General features: G+C 48.2%; 1 protein-coding gene across 2 annotated transcripts in view; it reads right to left on the bottom strand.

The window, feature by feature from the left end:
* Positions 1–257: 257 nt before the first annotated feature.
* Positions 258–22,395, bottom strand: part of LDB3 (LIM domain binding 3) — a 59,507-nt gene continuing 37,369 nt past the window's right edge. For both annotated transcript variants that reach the window (XM_070364766.1, XM_070364767.1), the window contains 6 exons: positions 20,177–20,319; positions 14,332–14,773; positions 12,720–12,900; positions 12,007–12,127; positions 6,975–7,090; positions 258–3,062 (listed from right to left, as the gene is read on the bottom strand). In XM_070364766.1, coding sequence (XP_070220867.1) covers positions 2,973–3,062; positions 6,975–7,090; positions 12,007–12,127; positions 12,720–12,900; positions 14,332–14,773; positions 20,177–20,319 — 1,093 coding nt within the window. In that variant the 3' untranslated portion in view covers positions 258–2,972. The remainder of the gene's footprint in view (positions 3,063–6,974; positions 7,091–12,006; positions 12,128–12,719; positions 12,901–14,331; positions 14,774–20,176; positions 20,320–22,395) is intronic.

The following is a 22,395-nucleotide window of genomic DNA, read 5'->3' as shown; positions in this document are numbered from 1 at the left end:
TAAATCCAAAAGGAAAAGGCCAAACCTGGTCTTCAGGTTATTATTTACTGGTAAATTCACTTTGTATGCATAACATCTGTATTATTCATGTATCCTTCTTTGTTTAAATGGCTGTTAGACCACACAATCAAAAGACCAAGTAAGTTATTTGTTTTTTCTCCTTAGGGCATTTTGTTTTCTCTCAAACTTATATTTGCAGTCATAGAGAAGTAATCTACTTTTGGTTATCACACGAAAAAACTTTACACAGAAAAATCTGTATTTGCACATCCGTTTAGGGTTTTATTTTGCTAAAAAGAATTCACACAGGCCAAAAACAAAAAAACAAAAAACCATGCAAAACATTTTTGTGCACACTTTTTACCACACTATATTCCATTTCTGAAATGTTAAAATTAAAAATCCCAAAGCAAGAGTACTTAGGTTGAAAAGTTAACATTATAAAAGCTAGATTCCTAACAAAACACACTGCAGACATAAATCACTCAGTTGCAAAAAGTTAATGTTTATAAATGTTAAATAAATGTCAACAATGAGGAGACAAGAACTGTAGATCCAAAGTGTACTCCTCACCATGAATTATTAAAACTTGTGTTCGGTGTTGTAGGACATCCATGATGTTAACTGGAAGTAGCTACAACCTTAACCCAACACTATGCCAAACTTAGAAACACTGAGGGAACCATACTAAAAATCACCTCCTTTTCCTGCTACCTTTAAAATGTTTCTGTTGTTGATTTTGGGTTTTGGTAACTAAGAGTCCCTCAGAATACACACTAGCTGTGAAATGTAGAAAAACTGCTTCAATAAATGACTATGATGAAGCTCACCTTTGAGATTTCGCTTTTCTTTTTGATGATCATATGCTTTTTAATGGCCACACTTGTGTGTGTGTATGTGTAAAATCTTTTAAATGATATTTTTGGGGAAAAAACTCTAGGGAACTTTATTCCCTTTCCTTGAGACCAGTCCTTGATAATTTAATAGTTTTTTATTGTTTTTTTTTTAAGAAAATCTGCCTAGAGGCTTTCTGTACAGTCAGCAACCTCCTTGTCCCTGTGTATTTGAACTTTCCAAAAATAACAGAATGCTTGCTTGCAACTCCTGAAAAATCTCCAGGCACTCCCTGCAGATGTTACTCTGCCTGTGCTTCATATTCACTTTCTCCCTGCACCAAAGCTAAAGAAGGGCCCTGTGGTAGGAGCACATTTATGTCCCTCCTGGTGTTCCCTGGGGGACGTTAGTGGCTTCACTCTTGGGGGAAAAAAACAACACGGGCCTTCTGTTAGAGACAAATCTAGCTGCTTCTTTCTCCCTCAGGTAGAAAGGCAGTCCCCGGAAGCCTCAGTTCTCAGAAGAAAAAGTAGTCTAATGCATTCTCATAAAACATTTCAAACATGCAAAGAGAAAATCCAAAACAGGAGTGAGGAGAGGGTAGCAGTGATTGGAAGATGGCCTAAATATTGTGCTCAAGTGAGAAACATCCACTCAAACCGCCTCCTTTGATGCCAGGTTCAGTGAGCATAACAGCGCTTCCTAAAAGGGAAAGAGACGATAACCATTTCCAACCTCAAAAACTAAGTTTCTCTCTTTACCACCAAACAGCTTTAAAATGCTTACTTAACTCAAACTATCACTAATACTTTAAAGAAGTTTGAAGATCCAAGTCTATTTCAATAAATGCTTAAACAATTGCTAGGTCAACTCAGCTCATACTTTTTTCAAAATACTAGCCAAAATGGCAGACGCGTCTACATCAGGCCATCTTTCCCTTCCAGCAGGCAGCACAATTGTATACTATCAGTGTGCTGCATTTAAAGGAAGATACGAGAAGGATGGAGCAGCTCTGCAGTGGGAGGTCCTGCCAGCTCGTGTGTTCTTACTCAGGCTGGCAGAAAGCAAGGTTTCTCTTTCCCACCGGGAGTTTGGGCACATCCTCAGCCTATTCTGCCATCCTGTTTGCAACACTGTCTCTCTCTTCTTTTCCGCAGCTCATTAAGCCTGTTGAGGAAAGGGATGTTGAAGAGGACCTCAGCGGTGAGCACTCACAGGACTGGGAGTGAAACGCATGCACAAGACTAGACATTCACGCTAATGAACCTCATAAAGCCAAACAGGGGCCAAACACAGCCCAGGGTTATTGTGCAATCTCCTCTCACACACAGCAAAGTAAAACTGGAAGAAAGCCCAATTCCACTTGCCCACCACAAGTCAAAAAGAAGCTAAGCTTTCTGGGGACATTGGCTGTTTCAGGCTAAAAGAAGGTGGCAGAAAAGCCCTTCTTTCCCTCAGCCGTCTGCAGCGTGAGCCCGATCCTTTCCCGAAGCCCTGTCGCTTGCCCAGAGGCTCCCAGAAGACGCCCCTCCAATGTCCGGGCTCCCATGAGAATGTTCAAGCCCGTGCAAGGTCTGAAGTCTGATGCGCCGAGGTAGCACCATGACGCGAGGAATGGAATAACACTTCCTTTTTTGGTGAGGAAGGCCCAATCGGTCTTAGCTAACAAGCTCTCAGCTATGGCTCTAAAAATACCCTGCAGTGAGAACTGTTTGGCACTTCATTTTGTTTGTTAGAGGAGCTCTAAAGAACTCCACAGAAAGCTTCAGATTCTCCACAACTACTCTGAGCTCTGTCCCTGCTCTGGTGACCTCAGGGAAGTGTATCGCTTTGGGAAAGTGACTTTTTCTTTTTAACTTTTGAGTTCTTGGAATTCTGTCCTCAATGTTTGAAGTACAGTTCCAGTCTTGGATTAATTACTAGCTTGGTTCAGGAATCTTCATTTGGCTTCTAGTCTGAACTATGCAAATACACGATCTGTGTGCAGAAGAAACGACTAAAATTATACTTCAAAAGGGCTCAGTCGCTTCCTGTCTTCTCCCTTTCCCCCCAAAAAAGAAACATCAGCCTCCTTCAATCCTTTGTTGCCAGCAGCAGGAGCAGCTCCCTGCCCGTCCATATCAGATGCCCTGGGCTCCCTACACGTTGATGGCGTGTGCATGCTTCTTGCACAGGGGTTTGTCCTTCTTGGAGTAGAATGGCTGCCCCTCCAGATTCACGTGGCAGACCTGAAACAGAAAACAGATAGGCATGAAACAGTCCAGGAGAGAGGGGGACATGAGCAAAGATTTCAGCCATCCTTTTAAGACAAAGCACAGTCACAGAGAGACGGGGGGAAAGGCAACAGCCAGCTTCTCCTCACGACAAATGCTTTACAGTAAAGCAGTATATGCACAGCATTTACACTCAGTCGTGTCTGACTCTGTGTGACCCCATTGCCTATGCAGTCCATGGAATTCCCCAGGCCAGAATACTGGAGTGGGTAGCCTTCCCCTTCTCCAGGGGATCTTTCCAACCCAGGGATCGAACCCAGGTCTCCTGCATTGCAGGGAGATTCTTTACCATCTGGGCAACCAAAGGAGACCAAACCAGTCAATCCTAAGAAATCAACCCTGAATATCCATTGGAAGGACTGATACTGAAGCTGAAGCTCCAATACTTTGACCAGCTGATGCAAAGTGCTGACTCACTGGAAAAGACCCGGATGCTGAGAAAGATTCAGGGCAGCAGAAGGGGGCAACAGAGGATGAGATGATTGGATGGCATCACCAACTCAATGGACATAAGTTTGAGCAAACTCTGGGAGACAGTGAAGGACAGAGAAGCCTGGCGTGCTGCAGTCCATGGGCTTGCAAAGAGTTGGATACAACTTAGTGACTGAACAACAACAATTAAGATGATCAATTGATGATATCCACAGAGGTGATTAATATTTAAAGAATTATAAAATGTCAGAAAAATGATCCTTGCTAATAATTAAAGGAAAAATAAATTAAAACCTCTATGAGATACCTGTTAACCTAGTAAAATAAACAAAACAAAAAGCCTCAAAAGCTTGTCACCTTTAGCCCATGTGACTAAAGCCAGAAAGAAAAAAAAAGTGATCAGTCAAAAGTCAGCAATATCAAAAGAGATCAGGCCTACTTGTCACTGTTTAGGGAATGTGAATCAGTCCAGCCTTTGGCAAGGGATGTGGCAACACTGAAGAGAAGCCAAAAAGAGGTGCCTGCCCTGTACCCCAGGAACACCACTCTGGATAATTTCATCTTGCAGCAACTACTCCCCAGAACAAGAAAGCAACATATGCTCAACTACAAACCAGGTGGCCACTAACATTTCTCTCAGGGGATGATGATTAAGTTAATTTTTATGGTGCATTTTCCCAATGAAATGCCCCCATGAAATGTAAATCAAATATGGCAGAGTATATGCAGGAAAATATTACATGAAAAAAAGGCAAAATTATATACCCCCTTGATGACAACATGTGAGTGGAGCTTAAAGATGGAAACACAGCAGAAAGGAAGGACATCAGTAGTATCTGTCAATGTGGTCAAATATGATACCAGACACTCTGTATACACGATCTCATTTGATTTTCACAAAACTTTATGGGATAGGTATGACTCTTCTCTATTTCACAATTGAAAGTTAAGGCTCAGAAAGCCCAAGTATCTTGCTCAAGTCACAGACCTTGTTAAGTTGTAGAACCTAGGAATCCATATTCAGGTCTGCAAGACTCTACTTCTAAGCTCATTTTCCCCATACCTCACAGCAGAAAGGGACTATGTCTACTTGAAATTGTTCTGGGTTTACAGACTTGTATCAGGGTAGCTCACTAAGCCCATGTCAGCTAGGAGAGCTAGTCCTGATCTTCCTTTCTTACTAATTCTTTTTCAAGTTACGGGAAAATATACACTCATTAAAAGTGATTTGGAAATATAAAGTGATGGAAAGAGGACCAAAAAAATCCCTGAAAGTTTTCCAATCAAAATATTGCTTTCCAAAAATTAAAACCACGTTCCCCTTAGATACAGACAGCTTCATGGGGCACTGAGTGCTACCCTGGGCTAGTTTGGGGGAAGGCATAATGGTTCTCTGTGATAATTCTCCAGAGGACGGGAATTGCTTGGTTTCTTTGAGTAGATCCTGTGGGCAGTGCTGTGGGTCTTTCATACCAGACTGGAACTTATTTGTAATCTCAGACTGAGCAACCCCAAGCTTTACTGCTTCTTCTGGTCTCTCTCTGGGACTTGCACCATATCATGATTCTCAGACAAACACAGAAGGCTCGAGGGAGCAGACCCACGCTCACCTTTGTGTGATTTCCTCTGCACGTGACAGACTGCTCATCAGCCTGCTCTTAGAGAACAAGCCTTCTGTGCCACTGTCTTCCCTGAACCTCCTCCAAGTCTCTTAGATCTTTCTAGAAGTTGGGTAACCAGATTTACAGGCAGCATCTTAGGATTAGACAAGCTATGGCTTGAAGGTAAGGTAAGAGAGCCCAGTACTGTGCTTGCTGAGCTGTGGCTCTGCAGGGGACAACCCCAAAACCAGTATATTTACATGGCTTTGTCCCTTTTTGAAGGGAGGTCCTGATGTAATTAAAAGACCCTAAAAGATGATTAGAGGTGTTCAAAGGGCTGGAAAATCAGAGTGCTATGGACTGAATTGTCCCCCCACCACTAAATTCACATGTTCAAGTCCCAACCCTGTGTACCTCTAGCCTACCCAGAACAGGGAAAACAGTGACTTTATAGGGAAATAGGGTCTTTGCAGATTTAATTAAGATGGAGGTTAAGATGATGTCATATGGAGTAGGTTGGGCCCTTAATCCGATATGACCAGTTCCTTACAGGAAGAGGAGATGAAGACACAGAGACAGACACCTGTACAGAGGGGACTGTCACGTGAAGACAGACTCCAGAGGGAAGGCAACCATGCGGCGATGGAGATCGAGACCGGAGCGACACGACCACAGCGCAGGAAGCACTGAGCACGGCGGGTGACCACCGGGAGCTCGAGGAGGCAGGGCCCTGCTGACACCCTGGATTTGGGCTTCTAGCCCTCAGGACTGGGAGCGAATAAGGGCTTCTGTTGCCTAAGCTGTTCATATTGTGGCATTTTGTTATGGTAGCCTTAGCAAACTAATATACAGAGTGAATACAATGCACCCCACAAATGGGAGGGGATCAGACATGCAGTGTAAAAGCTGAAGTGAACTACAGTGAACTTTATGACTGGGGTTGCTCTATGTCATAAGTCTATAAAAAGTATTCAAGTTTAAACTATATAGATCTTTCATATATTCCTAAAATTTATCTTGAGCAGCTCTGGTAAAAAAAAAAAAAAATAGGCCTAGTAGCACATTAACTTTCCCAAATAAAGTTTAGTCAATTACAAACTCATATTACGGAGTTTTATCAGGGACAACTATTTTCTAAGTCTAATGTGGAGTCTAAGTGTCAGCACGTTCATTGTCAGATCCCTTCCCTAAACCAAAGCCCTTGTAAAGAAAATGTCAGTCTCATGGTAAAAATGACCTGGCTATTCAGCAGAAATAAACCGCACGTGGTTAATACTTAATCTAGGACTTATCTCCTGGCAAGTGCATATCAAGAACAGGACCATGTAGGAAAATGAAATTATATTTAGTCCTGGCTTCTAAAGGTTCAGTCAAAAGAAATCTTACCTCAGCTTTTGATAGGATTAATCAATAAGCTCTGATCTAATGTTCATGGTGAACATTTGGGGGAAAACCCTTGAATCACTTCGTCATATCTTAAACAGCTTATAACCATGAGAAGTCATCTGCCTCTATTAAATCCAAACATTGTTCGATCCTCACACTTATTGAGGGCACTGCTGTTGAGGCCAGCTGCTGGTGTGCCACATCCTGAGACACTCCTCCGTCCTTAAAGAAGTGGAGAGTAACAACGCCATGTTGGTTTATAAATCATTATTAGTAACAAAGCTTGGCTCATCTGTGACCTATCAAGGCATCATGGTATCTGCCAGCTTTTAAAGAAAATAGAATATTAGAATAACAGTCGAAAGGTATGTGGAGGGTTTGTCATCTGGCCCCAGCTGGTCGCTCCAATCCCTTCTCAGAAAGTCAGAACACCAGGCTAAAAACATACTGCGCAAATGAAGCAGGTGTCATGCCAGGTGTGGCCCAGGGCTTCGATAAACTTGTCGCCGGCCTCCACGGGGAAATCACAGCCGTGACACTTGGTGCTGAACAGATTGACGTAGTCTGAAATGAAAGGCAGAGTAAGGACCAGGCTGGGAGGGATGCCCCTCCCAGCCACACCAACCCAATACCAGAACCACCCCCCAGATCACTGAGCTTGAGGCAGTGATGAAACCCAATTGGTTACTTGTCATCTGGCACACAAAATTCTAGTTACATGATTGGTTTTTTCCTTTTCCAATGATTTGCACTGGGGTTGTGCAGATTCAGGCTCGTCACCACCCTGTGCTGGTTTGATTTGCAAACACTTTCTGGAACTGTCATTCACTTTCTGCAGGGTGATTTTCTCTGCCTCTGTCACCTCTCATGGCCCAAAGAGACCAATCCCCTAGAAGAAAAAGCAATCCTATTTCCCAGCAACTATGCTTATTTTGGAGAAATGAGAGCCTTTAACATTTTTTTGGAGTTACGGAATGTTCTTTGCTTGATTATTCTTCGGTCGTGAGGTATCTGTGTTGATAATAAATTTTCACTACAAGAAACAGGATTTGATTTACTTTGTCAGAAGTAATTCCCCTCCCCCAGCCAAGAGGATAATAATACCAAATATTATTTATGTAATGCTTTACAGTTTACCAGGAATCCTCACATAGATGGTCTTATTTGCTAGTATCTCAATGTCAAGGTCTATGTATTCGTTTTCTTTGTACTCCCAGCACAGTGCCTGGCACACAAGTTGGTACCCAACACATGTATATCAAATGAATGAGTGAATGAATGAATCAATAAATCAATGATTTGGGGAAAAAAAGATAAGTCAATGAATGAACTTAATCTTTGCAAGATTACTTTTGTTTTCTTTCTTTGGGTGAGGAAACTGAGGCTCAAAGAGGTAAAGGCTGTAGCCAGAGCCACATGGGTGAGACAGCAGGCCAGGTCCCGAGCTTCTCTGCCACAAGCTGTCCTGGCTGGGTCACGAGCAGCACTCCCAATGCACTCACAGTAGAACTCTTCCAGATTCTTCTAGAAAATCTTGATGCCTTTTACAAAGCCTTTATCCCCCCATAAGTGGACTTGTCTTTCCAGCTCTGCCACAGTTGGCTTTTTCTTATAGCAATTTTTAACTCTGATCTCCTTGTGGAAAGTGTGCCCGATCACTGTCTTAGACCACTACTGAGAGTCAGCATGTAGTGGGGGCCATGAACTTGGATTCCGAAGAAAGAAAGACCTGGGCTCAAATCCCACCTCTATACGGGAATTGTTCAAATGCAGGGCAAGTCACCTAACTTCTTAGTGCTTCAACTTTTTCATCTATATAATGTGAATAACTACAGATTAAATATAAAAAAGTATGTGAAGTACTAGGCACCAAAAATGTTGGCTTTCATTTTGAATGCCTTTAAGATGATGAAAGGAGGGAAGGGAACATGATTTGAGCATCTACTATGTGCTAGTATGAGTGCTCTTTTATGTTTCCTGTTTAATCTTCACAGTAGCTCTGCAATGAACTATTGTTTTCATTTTAAAGACCATGAACCTGGCTGTAGCAGTTCCATCACGCAGTGGTCAGGAGCCACAAAGTCATCCCATCTCCCTGACTTCACACTATTTCCAGTTATCTATTTGCCATGAAGCTTTGATAAGTTATATCTCTTGCATATTTTTTCCAATGTATGGTTTCCTCTTTGGGGTTTAATTATACTTTGTCATGCAAATACTCTTACATACATCGCAAGCCATCAATCTTGTTTCTGACAGAATACTTAATTTCTTTAGTAGGCAAAAATCGATTGCCTCACCAGGTAGGAAAACATCATTCTGCTTACTTAAGAGAGTTATGGCAAGTTTATGGTTCACTCTGTGGTCTGCAGGAACTTACTAGTGTGTGATGAGAAGCAGGACTATAGGCCAACCTGCCTCCACTTGAGAGAAAGCCCTGTACCCCACTTATGAGTTCTCTTTCATTCTGCCCAGCTGGTCTCCAGATGCCCTGGATTCTTTCCTCCATCTTCGTGCCTCTTTATGAACCGAGTCCTGCACTCAGAAATCCCTCCCCACTTTGTCTACCTGAATCTCTGCAATTCTTTGGGCAGCCTTCCTTCTAGGAAGACCTCATTCCTCTCCCACCCAAGGGAGATGAGACAGCCTTCCTGAGGGCTTCTCCTGGACTTCTCTCCCTCCCCATTCATTCATCACCCACCCGTCTTTTCACTGTTTCTTAATGGTCTGTTTGTATGCCAGCATATCAGGCGTCGATGGGTCTGCTTGAGGTTCTTCAGGGCAGCGACCCTCTTCTCTATGCTTAGCGCCCTTCATAGCGACTGGCACATGTTTGATGGTGAAATGATGAATGGACAAAGATATGTTTCAAACAGCCTTGTTAAATTTGATTCCTTTTGCTGTTGTGCAGCCTGTTTTTTCTGCCCCCCGACAGATTAAGCTCTTGCTTCCCTGGTGGCTCAGATGGTAAAGAATCTGCCTACAATGCAGGAGACCCAGGTTTGATCCCTGGTTGGATCTGATTTCCAACCTGGGCTGGAAAATCCCCTGGAGAAGGAAATGGCAACCCACTCCAGTATTCTTGCCTGGAGAATCCCTGTGGACAGAGGAGCCTTTGGGCTACAGTCCATGCGGTTGCAAAGATTTGGACACGACTGAGCAACTAAGCACAGCACAGCACAAACTCCTGCAAGGGCTTGAATTTATTTCTGGAATGTCTAGTCCTGTCTACTGATTAATTTCGCTTTGTTTTGTTTTAAACTTGTCTTTGTACTATCTGGAGAACTGCCAGTTTGTTTTGGAATTTGATATCACAGGTCTGACTCTAATACATTGTTAATTAATTATTTACTTATGGGTCTCACAGCCAATGTGGCATGTAGGATCTTAGTTCCCCAACTAGGGGTGGAACCTGTGCCCTCTGCATAAGAAGTGCAGAGTAGTAACCACTGGACGCCAGGGACATTCCCTCATATTTCCCTATAAATAATAAAAAAATGACAAGGTCAGAACCAAACACAATATCCGTGGTATTATACTGGGGACCTTCCCCAAGGCTGACTCTGATATTTTATCTCAAGCGTAGGTTAACCAACCAGGCTTGATTTTACTGCACTATTGGGTCATCTAGCTCTCCTTTCTTTACTTTGTTCATATGAGTGTCACACTTTATCACATTCAACAAGCACACTAAATTTCTAATGCTCTTGCTAGAATAAAAATCAGATTATGTTACTTCTTCACTTTAAAACATCGCAGTGACTCCCACTTCTTAAAGGCCAGGTTTCAAACTGTGCTCCTTGGAGAGCTGTGGGTCTCCCGAAACCATTAGAGGGATGATGCCAGTTGCCCATTCACCACGGGCAGGTGTTCTGTCAAGAACTCTGTGCCCACTATCTCAGCTAATCCTCACAACAGCCTCTGAGAGTTAGGTGAGGAAGGAAGAGACTCAGAAAGGGTAAGCGTCTTCTCCATCATCACACTGCCTGGAAGTGACCCCTAAGGGACTTCACTTGTCAGGGTCTCTCAGAGTGCCTGGGGTTGAAACTAAATCTGCTTCCTTGCAGTCTTTTCTTAATACCTTAAGACCCTTTTTACTCAAAATATCATTTTTGAAAATCTTTTTTGGGGGATTGCTAGGGAGAAGAGCAGTAAGAAGAGTATAGATCTATTATTCTTTCACAAGCCTCAGACATAAACTGTGGCTTATCACACATTATGAAAGCTATCATGCTTTTAGTTGACTAATAATAGCAATTTGTATTGGTACCACAGCAGTTTTTTGGACAACCCAGGGCATGTGGGACCTTAGTTCCCAGACCAGGGATTGAACCTGTGCCCCCGGCAATGGAAGCAGAGTCTCAGTCACTGGGCCACCAGGGAAGTTCTGGTGTCACAGCACTGTTACTAACTGCCGACCATCATCGTTTCCACGTAAGGAGGGAAAAGACAGGCGCTACCTTCTTCCTCTCACTGATACGGAAACTGAGGCCGGAATGACTGAGTGACGTTTACAGTCATCCAATGAGCCTTAGAGCTGGAAAGGGAATTCACCGGGACCTCAGAAACCAAGACGCTTCTTTTATAATTCATTGTCAAGGGGAGGAAAAATGTTTTATTTTGTTTTGCTTTTCCCCTTGAGGAAATGTTTTCTCCTTTCTGGTTTTAAAGTAAACCAACTCACTGTGTTGCCTTTTTTGCCCTCAATTTTGCTGCCCAGTCACTGAAGCTCTGTTATTCGTCATAACCAGCACGTTTCTCTCCCCCTCGTCTGCTTGGTGCTGATCTGCTCAAGTTCTATTGTCTTCACTTTCACGTTTATGCTGCCTTTGTTGGAACCTGCCTCAAATCCTCACCTGAGACAGACAGGCTATGAATAAATGAGTGTGTAAGTGTCAGTGAGTGAGCAAATAGCTAGTTAACCAGGACGCCCAACTCTAACAGAATGCTTTGTCTTCAGAGTTCACCATACCTGACTCCAAGTTTTAAGATAAGATTCAGTATTGGGGGGATTAGAGAAACTCCGAATTCAGAGAGCACATGGCAGGACCCTGAAAGAACACCCAAGTCTGGTAAACATCACAGGAGCTGGGAGGGGACTTGCACATGCTTGGTACTTAACAAATTTCATACTTTCTCTGAGTTTAATCCTCACCACAACTCTATGAGGCAGGTGTTGATCTTCCCCTTTGGCAGATGGGGAAAGTGAGGCTCAGAGAATTTTAGTAACTCATTCAGGGTTACAAAACCAGCCTGAGGTGGAACCTGGAACAAAGGCCAGAGCCAAAGCCTTTTCAGACCAGGCCTCGTGGTCTCCAGATCAAAATCATCTGAAAGCTTTCCTAAATGGTCACAAGATGCCGACTTGGGTCCACATATTTGGTGCAGGGAAGGTAGCAGAGACTGAATGTCTGTGAAAGGGAACTCCTAAACCCCCTTCTTCCAGACTGTGGGGCGTCCCCTTGGCACAGAGGTCCTACCTTTCTCACAGTAGGGCTCCCCATCCTCCATGTGGAAGAGGCTGTTCCCGAAGGGCTTCTTGCAGGCTGCACAGACGAAGCAGGTGGTATGCCATGTCTGCCTCAAGGCATGCATCACTTCCTGGGGAAAAGAGCCTCAGTTCAGGACAGAAAGGCCAGCAGAGAGAAGGAGGCAGGCTTGACGTCCACACTAGGCCTCAGTCACTGCAAGAATGTCCCATCAGGGAGCGGGACAGGCAGCCCAAAAAGCGGGCCTCAGACACATGGAGGAAGGTCAGGGGTGGCAGACGAGGGGCTCCTACTCGCACAGTGCATGCTGGGTGCCAGGTTCTGTGTGTGCTCATATAAACTGTGATGCTTCCCCTCCCATTAAACTTGGGAGGGAGGCTGCTTGTTACAGCCATTTTACCAAAGGGGCATCGAGTGTCAAAGCCACACAGAGGTATACGGTGAGGTGACTTGCTTTTCAAAAGCTCCGCAAGCCACTTCAAGCTGTGTGGCCCAGGGATACGATCATCTCTCACTTCAAGTTCATTCACTCCCTAGTTCACTGGTGCCGAACCGATGCCCTTCCAGGACAGAGATGGAGCTGTTCTTGCTCTGTTAGCACAGCAACTGCTTGGCTTCCAAATGGGACCCCACAACTTTGGGAAGGAGGAGAGACTGGTTGGAAAACAGACAAGGGTCCGAGGAGAAGAATGCTGCCCACTTACCCCCATGATTTTGGTGTTACACTTGGCACAGACTGGGGCAAAGAACTGCTCATAACACCGCTCACAGTAAACGTTGTTCTGCTCCTCCACAAAGCACACATCTGCCAGGGAGGTCTTGCAGTAGGCACAGTTGAACTCTTCTGGATGCCAGGAACGGCCCATGGCTACCAGAAAGGGGCCCCTGGGAAAGCAGAGAACAGTATCTCCTAAGTAGCCCCAAAAGCTTATGACCAGGTATTTCAAAAACTCCCAACAATATTCACACTTTGACCCTGATAACCCTGACTTTTGTGACTGTTCTAATGAAATAACAGGAAATTCAGATAAAGCTCCATGAAAAAAGATGAGGTTGCATCACTTACAAAAAAGAGTAATGGGGAGGCGACTCAAACATCCATGACTAGGGGGCCCAGTAAGTGTATTATGGGATATCCTTCAGTTGAATGCTTGTAGTAAGAAGAGCCATGATGATGGTGCCAATGGCCAACATTTATTAAGTGCTTACTCTCTGCCAGGCACCATTCACGAAGAAATTTGCATTTATTAGTGTGTTTAACTCTCACAACAACTCTATGAAGCAGGTACTATCATGATACCCACTTTTAGATAAGAAAACTGAGGTACAGATGTTAAGTAAGTTGCTCAAGGCCATAGGGCTATTATGCTAGACCCAGGACACAAACCTGGATCTAGATCAGTCTCAGAACACTGAGGCTAAAGAAATGCTTTATATTTTAATTTTTATTGTTCTGAATTTTCTAATTATTCTCTAATGAGTATATTCTTTCTGTTGTTGTTTGGTCAACTAAGTTGTGTCCAACTCTTTTGTGACCCCATGGAATGTAGCCTGCCAGGCTCCTCTGTCCATGGGATTTCCCAAGCAAGAATACTGGAGTGGGTTGCCATTTCCTTCTCCAGGGGATCTTCCTGATCCAGGGATTGAACCCACATCTCCTGCATTGGCAGGAAGGTTCTTTACCTTGTGCATTGGCAATGGGTTCTTTACCACTGAGCCACCTGGGAAGCCCCATATTTTTTCTAATGATACTTTATTTTTAAATAAAAGTATATTTTTCATATACATAAGTTCATCCTCCCCCACACACAAGCACATACTATAAACATGTTATATTCAAAAAGCATCACCCATGATCCTGGGCTTCTAAGTATGAAATGACTTGTTTTCCTTTCAGTGTGGCAGATGGCCACCAAAACCCTGAGCAGCACAGGCCTGACTGAATAGACCCAGAAGCAGCCCCAAAGGAAAGCTGGGGCAAAACCAGCACTGTCAGCCAGCTTGCAACAGGCCTAATAAACCTACCAACCAGACCTGCAATTCTCAGAACCCAGCCTTAGCCCAAGGGGGTGCTGCTGGCCCAAGCACCATACTGGAGCTTTACCCACTGACCTCATGGAATCCTCACAACTCCCTGGGGAAGTGGGTGTCACACAGGCATAGAAGCTAAAGCTCAGAGAGGCTTAGACCAGGGACAGCTAGCAAGAGGGACCTGAGGCTGCCCCGCACGCGGCTTTCTCCCTGCACCTCCCTCCCTCCCATCCCCCTTGCCCTGCCAGCATCCCAGTACAGGGGCACAGTGGGATCTGATCTTACCGGATGATGCTGTTGCAGTGGCCACAGAGCGGAGTCCGGCTGCTGGCTGGGAAGCGCTCGGCCCTCTGCACCGTACCCCTGGCAAGGGGGGACACCTGGGGAGCCGGTGGTGGCGGGGTGTAGGCAGGGGCGCCTCGGGGCAGACTCTGCTTGCTGACAGTGGTGGTGGTCTTGCCAGGGGCAAACTTCTGAGAGAAGCTGTCGTCTGTCACCCATGGGGGACGGCTGGCAGACTCTGCAGGGCCCCCACTATACAGTGTAGGATTATAGCTTGGGGCTGGCGAGGGGGTGTAGGCTGGTGCTGGGGAGGGGGAATAGGTGGGAGCAGGGGAAGGGGTGTACGCAGGGGTAGGGGATGGGGTGTAGGCAGGGGCAGGGGAGGGCGTATAGGGGGTTGGACTGTAATTGGCCCCCGGGGATGGACTGTAGGTAGACGCAGGCACTGCAAGCCAAAAATATCCAAAGAAAAATGTGTCAGGAATTCATTTCTCCCAGCTCCCCCCACCCCCAGCCAGGGAACTGTAAAAGACAACTTTAATATTAGAGCGGCACAATTCCAGTTTTTACACAGAGATGTGTCCCGAGCTTCTTCATGGCCTTGATTTGAATTTGCAGCAAGAAGCCAAGGGAGATAAAGAGCCATGGAGCAGAGCCCTGGGGGAGCTTGGACAGGGCTGGGAAGGGATAGAACTATAAATATCCACAGCTGTGCGGGGTGGGGCTCAGCCAGGCCCTGGCTGCCAGGAGCCTGCCGGAGACAGTGAGTGGGGGCAGGGGGCGCGGGCAAGGCTGGTATCTGGATCCCCTCGGCTGGAGAGGGTGAGAGTGGGTCATTCTGGCCTTGACTGGAAGATGCTCTTGTTTGCACTCTGACCAGTGATTTGACATCTAAAATGCCTCAGTCATATACGTTTGCTGAACCTGGACCTAGTCCAGCCTTTGAGACAAAGCAGATGACGGGACAGTTAGGTTTTCAAGTTTAGATTCCAGGTTTAGTTGCAATCGTGTTTTGTTTGTTTGTTTGTTTGAACAGCTTGGCTTGGTGTGTAATGGGGAAAGTCCATTTTGGTTTGAATTGGGGTGGTGGGTCTTGAAGACATCATTCAGAGGAAGGCTAGACAGAGATGCTGAAGTGACACGACCCAGGTCTAGCTGCTTCCTCAGCCTGTGGTTGCCTCTGGGGGACCCAAGCTCCCCTGCCTCGCTTTGATGGAAACTGAGAGCGTGTCCGAGTGTGTTAGAGGTTACCTTCCAGGCAGGAGGAAAATTCCCTGCCTTGATTCTGGAACTCTCTCCTCCAGCTCACTGAGCGCTGAAAACCCTTTTAGGGCAGCAACACAGAGGAGCAGAGCAGCTGCTCACCCAAAGCCCTCCGAGGTCTGGGCCTCAGAATCCAGGTTTCTAAGTTCTGCTGCCTCTCATTGTGAAACTAACAAGGGCAGACCCAGCTGGCCTGGCACACCTGGTTTAGCCAGCCTTCACTCCTAGGGAGGGAGGTTCCGGATGCCTCACCTCAGCTCACACTTTGCTCCTCTGGAAAGAGGCTTTATTCCTTCTACCCCAGGAAGTATGTCAGGGCAGCCTCCCTCCCCATCCCTGCGTCTGGCCTGGTGAACGGACTATGCTGATAGGTGCGAAGGCAGCCCTCAGCAGGCTCCAGCCTGGAAAGGAAGGTCATTCTCAGGGCTAAAGTTCCTGGCCTGGCCTCTGGTCTCTCCCCACCTGGTTCCCCTGGATTAACCTGCTGCTCCAACCCTGTATCTCCTGCTCCCAGATGATTGGCCCTTCAGAACTGGGTGACATGGAAACCCTATTGCTGGGAATGGGTAGGGACCAGGCCTGTGTTATTGAAAGCAGAAGGGATACAACCCTCCACAGCCCTGCCCTAGAGCCATCCTGGGAGTGAGGCTGGCTTCCAAAGGTAAAAGTTTCTCCATAAGGAATCTTCTTCCCACTTACTAAGGGGATAGGCTAGGAACGTAACAAGTCAACTGGGTAGTCCTCTTTAGAGCTGAGGTCACTGAGGCTCAGACAGAGCTAGTAAGCGGTAGAGTGAGTCTCCAAAACCATTTTTTCTATCACCCCAAGAAGGCAATGGCACCCCACTCCAGCACTCTTGCCTGGAAAATCCCATGGACGGAGGAGCCTGGTGGGCCGCAGTCCATGGGGTCGCTAAGAGTCAGACAAGACTCAGTGACTTCACTTTCCCTTTTCACTTTCATGCATTGGAGAAGGAAATGGCAACCCACTCCAGTGTTCTTGCCTGGAGAATCCCAGGGACGGGGGAGCCTGGTGGGCTGCCGTCTGTGGGGTCGCACATAGTCAGACATGACTGAAGAGACTTAGCAGCAGCAAGCTGACTCTGTGAAAAAACACGGGTCTGATTTCCAGAAGATTTGAGTGTACTCTGTTGATAGGGGTACCTATCAACCTGGAGGGACGCCATGGTCTGGCAATGTAGCACAGTCACCAAGAGTCCTGGGTTCAGGTCCTCGCTCTACTACATCCTGGCTGTGTGTCCTTGGACAAGTTCCTTAACATCTCTAGGCCTGAATTTCCTCGTCTAAAAATGGCAATAATAATTCTTAGTGCCTTATTAGGAGGATTAAGGGAAATAAGAACTGTAAAGGCTGAGCCTAGTACCTGGCACCTAGTACCTGGCACTGTGTATGTGTCACAACATGTTAGTGGGGATGGTGAGGTGAGTGACTCCTGGGTCTCACGGTCCAGATGACCTGTCAGCTCATCTCACAGCCTGATCGTGACATCACCTGAAGGACCCCAGCCCAGGGAGACTGTAGGATTTAGAGGATGGGAGATGTGACCTAATCCTAATACTGTGTTATCTAGTGCATAGTCCTAATGTGGCCATTAAGCACTTGATATGCAGCTAGTCCAAACTGAGACATACTATAAAGATAAAATACACACCGATTTTTAAAGACTTAGTACAAGAAGGTAGAATATCTCACTAATAATTTTATATTGATTGATTATATTGATTAAAGTGATACTTTGAATATACTGAGTTAAATAAAATATATTAAAATTAATTTCACCTGCTTCCATATGCTTTTTTGTAAATTTATTTTTAATTGAATATACACTTTTTAAAAAATGTAGCTACTAGAAAATGTATTGTTACCAGATAGTGCCATCCTAATCGGGACAACAGTTACCAAGTACTGCCTACTTTCACATGCCAGGGCCTTTATGTGCATTATTTCATGTAATACTTGCTGCAATCCAGTGAAGCAGATAATAGTCTCTAGTCCGTTTTACAGAAGAGGAATTGAGGCTTGGAGAGCTTATGCAACACCGAGCTGCAACAGGCGCTCAGGCTGCAGGACTCAACCCCAGATCCCTGCTTAACCACTCCCCAGGCAGAAGAACAGGCTTTAGCACGCCCCTTCCAAATCTGGCCCTAGCCCACTTTTCCAACGTCTCTCTAGCAATACTAACCCTATTGCCTCTGCCAGGCAATCTTTCTCTTCCCTCATCTGGAAGGCCTTCCAGTCTCCATGATTCACTCCCTTTTTCTAAACCCCAAGAATACGAAGGTCTCAGCAGGTCAGAGGCACGCTGGCATCTGGGCACGGTGGGCTGATTCCTTGCCCAAGAGTCCCCCGGCACCCTCCTCCCCTCTACGATCTAAGGCCGTTCCCTTCTTCCCGGCGCAGGCCAGCAGCCTCCCTCCACTATCAGGTACCCAGTGAGGATCGGGGCGCAGGGAGCAGCTGCTTCACAGTTCTCTTCCCTCTGCGCCCTTCAGCCTGGCTGCCCCTGCCATCCCCGACGTGCCAGGAGAGAGACTTGATATCCCATCTCCGAGCCCGAGGCTGTTGCTATTTCTGCTTGATGGAATGAAGCCCGTCCAAATTAGAAGGTGATATTTCATCTCTAATTGGCAAGTTCAAAAGGCCCCTATCGCACTCGGCGGCTCGGGAATGTGTAATTAAACAAGGTGATTTCTGACTCACTCCAGGTCGGGCCCGGCTCCCGCGAGCGCCTGGCCCCCACCCGGCCCGCGGGCCGACGTGGCTTCCCTCGGCCCGTGTGGGGGCCCCTCCGCCCATGGTCCCCTCCCGGGCCCCAGGTGCTCCAGGGAGCGGCCGCCCGGTCTCGGCGCCAGCGATAGGATCCGGGTTGCGAACGCCACGGTCGGCCCGGAGGAGCCTTCGTGAGGAGCTGCGGCTTGGGCTACACACAGGCTCTCCGCCCTCCCCAGGGCCGGGGTCGGCAGAGGCGAGATGGGGAGAGGCCCGGGCCCAGGTTCCCGGTATCTCGCCGGGCCGCCTGCCAGCCTCCCGGGCACTCCACCCTCAGGAGAGGGGGCGGAGGCAGGCCGGCTCCGGCGCGAGCCCGCCTGGCGGCTTCCTTCCCCGCCGGGCAGGAATGAGTTAACGTCTGCTCGGCCTGGGAACGCGGCAGAGGCCCGCAGCTCCGGGGCTCCGGCACGTCTCGCCCGCCCGGGCTCCAGTCCCGGAAGGAGGAGGGGGCGCGCCCGACGAGCCAGGCGGCGCGCGCCACCGGTGCCGTGCCGCCCCCTGGCGGGCCTGCGGAAGAGAGCCGGCGGCCCGGGCGGGGGCGCCGAAGCCCAGGGCCCGCCCCGGAAGACGCCCTTAAGGACCCACCTGGGAGGGGAGCCCGGGCCAGGGCGGAAATGGCCACCTTGCGCCCCGACAGAGCCTCGCCTCCTTTCGCAGGAGGTGCTCCAAACTCCTTATCACCCTCCCTTCTGTGCTCCCCATAGCTGCCGAGCAACTGCTTCCTCCAGCTCCATCCGAGACTTTTCACCCTTGCAGCCGGCTGTAAATTGCTCCCTAATACTATGGACTTTTAATCTCAGAACTCTTGTGTTCTCGCTTCTGAAGAGACAGAGCAGGGCACCTCTTGTGTACCAAGCACTGTCCTGGGTGCTTCATTCTCATCCCCAGAGCATCAGGTGTACACAACATGCCTGTTTTTTAAACGAGGAAATACAGGCTTGGGAGATGGAGTACTTTACCGTGGATAGCAGAGCAGGACCTGGCAATGGAGTCTGATGCTAAACTCACTTCCACCCACACTCGACCCTGCTCAGAGTGCGTTTTATGAAACAGATGGCTGATCATGGCTCCTCTGCCCTACACATCAAGTCAACACCCCAAACAAGGCTCTTCCTGTCTCAGTCCCTGTCTCATTTTCTCAAGTTCACTGAGCATGCCGGAGGAGATACCTAAGCCAGCCTGAGAACTGCCCTGGAGCTCTGGGGAGAGGCCCAACTTTGCCTAGGAAAAGGGAGGACATAGGCTGAGCCCTTGGCTGTGCAGTGATGAGAATGGGGACCAAAGTGATAGAACAGAGCCAGTGAAGCCAGCTACTGGCAGACCCTGTGTGGGTCCCTCTCCCGCCCGTCACATGTGCTTTCCATGGCTCTAGTTAGCCTGTCCCAGCTGAAGAAACCAAAGACCAGACAGGTGAGCAGCTTGCCCAGCATCACATTCTGCAGTAGGTCTGTCCAAAGCCCGTGGCACTTCTGTTACAGCTCCGCATCCACTGGCTTGAATCAGACCCAGACTCCTGGAGGAACAAGACCCTCCCCCCTAAACCGTCTCTTGCTCACTTGGAGCCTGCAACTCCCCAGGCAGGAAATGTCTTGAGATCTAGGAGGCTCCATCACTGCCTGATACTGCCATCTGTCTCTGCAGTGCCAGAGACAGCTTCCGTAGGATTCTGGCCCATAATTGGGAGAAGGGAGGATGAACGTCATTAACCACCATCCTTCTGGGGGATGTGGCTTTAGAGCTGACCCCTGGAGCCCATGCCCAGGCTAGACAGCCTCCCTCCCCGCTCTGCCTCTCACCTGGCTGGTAGACAGAAGGCCGGATGCTGGCAGTGGTAACAACCCGGGGCTTGGGTGCAGGGGCAGCTGGGGCCTCGCTGTATGTATGGGCAGCAGGTGCTGGAGAGGTGGCCACAGCAGGACTGTAGGTGGAGGCCTGGGGCCTGGAACCAAGTGGGGAAGAGTTAGCAGCCAGAAGGACAACCCCAGCCAGGCCCTGGAGCCTGAAGCCACGGTAGGCTGGCTCCCAGATCTTTAAAGAGGCTCTGTAAGAAGGAAACCTGACAAAGACTTGCCTGGGGAGCTGCCAGAGGCTGTGAAGAAAAGACCAGGAGGTCTTAGGGGGAGGAAGCTGCTCTTTGGGTGCTAAGTCTTGGTGAGTCTGGTGAGAGCAGCAGAGACACTGTGAAAATTACAGCCCATTGCTGGAACTACGACCTTAGCAGAGGGAGGAGAGGACCAGTCAGACCAGAGGATGATGGGAAACCCTTCACCCCTTGTGGAGAGACAGAGGGATGGGGGTGGGAAGCTGGGGCGGGGAAGGAGGTTGAGGCAGGAGGAAAGATGGAGACAGTCAAACCTACTTCCCAACCTTTGGGGCACCTCACAGCCTCAGACCACCTGGCTTCCTCCCCCTCCCCCTTTCTATTGTTGTGGAAGGAGCAGCAAAGTCTCAGGCTCCAAGGAGGGGAGGTCAGGAGAAGCCCCCAGCCCCAACATACACAGAGGCTCTTCTGTATAGAATTTATGCTGCCCTCCTCCCACTGCCTTAGCTGCCAAGAGGCCCAAAGCAGGCCTTTTCCCACTTATGACCCAGGGACCCTGGGACCAAAGAGATGGAAAAAAATAGTGTACCAGTTCATTGCCCTCAGGAGATGCTGTGCTTGGCCTCTCCTCTTAGACAACTAAAGACTCCAAGAGCTCCTGCAGCTAAGCAACCTGTTCAGTGTTGTCTGATTCAGTGTTTCCCAATTTCATTTGCCTGGGAAATCCCTCATCTTTTCTTCATTTTAAAACTAACAAATACCTTACAGAACATGTCCCTGGTTGGTCTGTGCATCTTTCAGGCACTAATGGGGATGACATGACCCACACCCAGGGAAAATGGGACATTGACAGGGGTGTGGAGAAATGAGCCCCTGGAAATACACTGCCTCCTGCTTCCTGTATTCCTTCCCTCTATGGGCCCAGGGCCTGCCCCTCTCTGCTGGGCAGAGTCATAGGATAAGGGAGTGCCATCCTCTCCAGGACTCTGGGAGGGGGTTGTCCTGAGCTTAGAATCTACCACCAAGCTCCTAAATGGATCCAGAAGGGTCTGGGTGCTGCCCCAGACAATTAGTTAGAATGCATCTCAGAGAGCCAATGTGCCAGACCTGGGGGCTTGTCCTGCCAAGTTGTCATGTTGCTGGTTGAGTGAGACCACTGTCTGCCCTCTCTGGGGCTGCCCTTCTGTGATATATCCCTGTTAAGACCCATGGAGTAGGAGCCTCAGTGGAAGAGGAAAAGGCCATGTCCAAGTGGTGCCCAGCTTCCACTGTGGTAGAAGAAGACGAAGGGTCAGCTGGTCTTAGTCAGACTCGCCCACCAGCGAAGGATGCTTTCCCAGCATCCAGGAGCCACAGGTGATCTGTCAGAGATTGGCGCTGGGGGAGCAAGCAGAGGCTCAAGATATCCAGCAAGAATTCGGAGGCCATGTAGGGTGTCCATTTGTCTCCCACGGGCTCCCTCTGGCACCACTCCAGCCCGTGTAACAAGGAGGGCAGAGAGCTGGGCCCAGAGTGAGGTCCCCTGGCCCCCTCTGCTCCAGCCTGATGCTGGCAGCCCTCCATGGCTTTCTCCACTCTCCACCCAGGCTTCACATCTCTTTGTAAGACAAAGTGGAGGGAGGGTTTGCTCTGTTGAGGGGGTCCCACGGCCCCCTGGACAAGGAGGCCTGGAACGTGGTGCTGAAGCCTGCCTTTGAGCAGGGCTGGGGCTAGACTGTCCATGGGACCCAGGCATCTAAAGCCTTCCCCTCAAACTGGGGTGGCATCTTCTCACTAGACGGTAGGGGCATGTCTTATCCCCCTCAAAGTTTCTTCTTTGTGTGGGGAGCAAGGCCCTTACTGAAAGAGACTCTGGCGTGGGAAGCAGCTTGCTAAGTGCCCCCAGGAAGCTGGGATATGAGGACCCTGGAAGCCTGGGCCAGGCTCACCCTTGATACTTGAGTTGGGTTGGGGAGAGGCTGGGCTCAGCATTAC

The sequence above is a fragment of the Bos mutus genome, chromosome 28 (genome assembly GCF_027580195.1).
Source record: "Bos mutus isolate GX-2022 chromosome 28, NWIPB_WYAK_1.1, whole genome shotgun sequence".
NCBI lineage: Eukaryota > Metazoa > Chordata > Mammalia > Artiodactyla > Bovidae > Bos > Bos mutus.
Note: the sequence above shows the minus strand (reverse complement) of the source record. Positions and strands in the feature narration are given on the sequence as shown.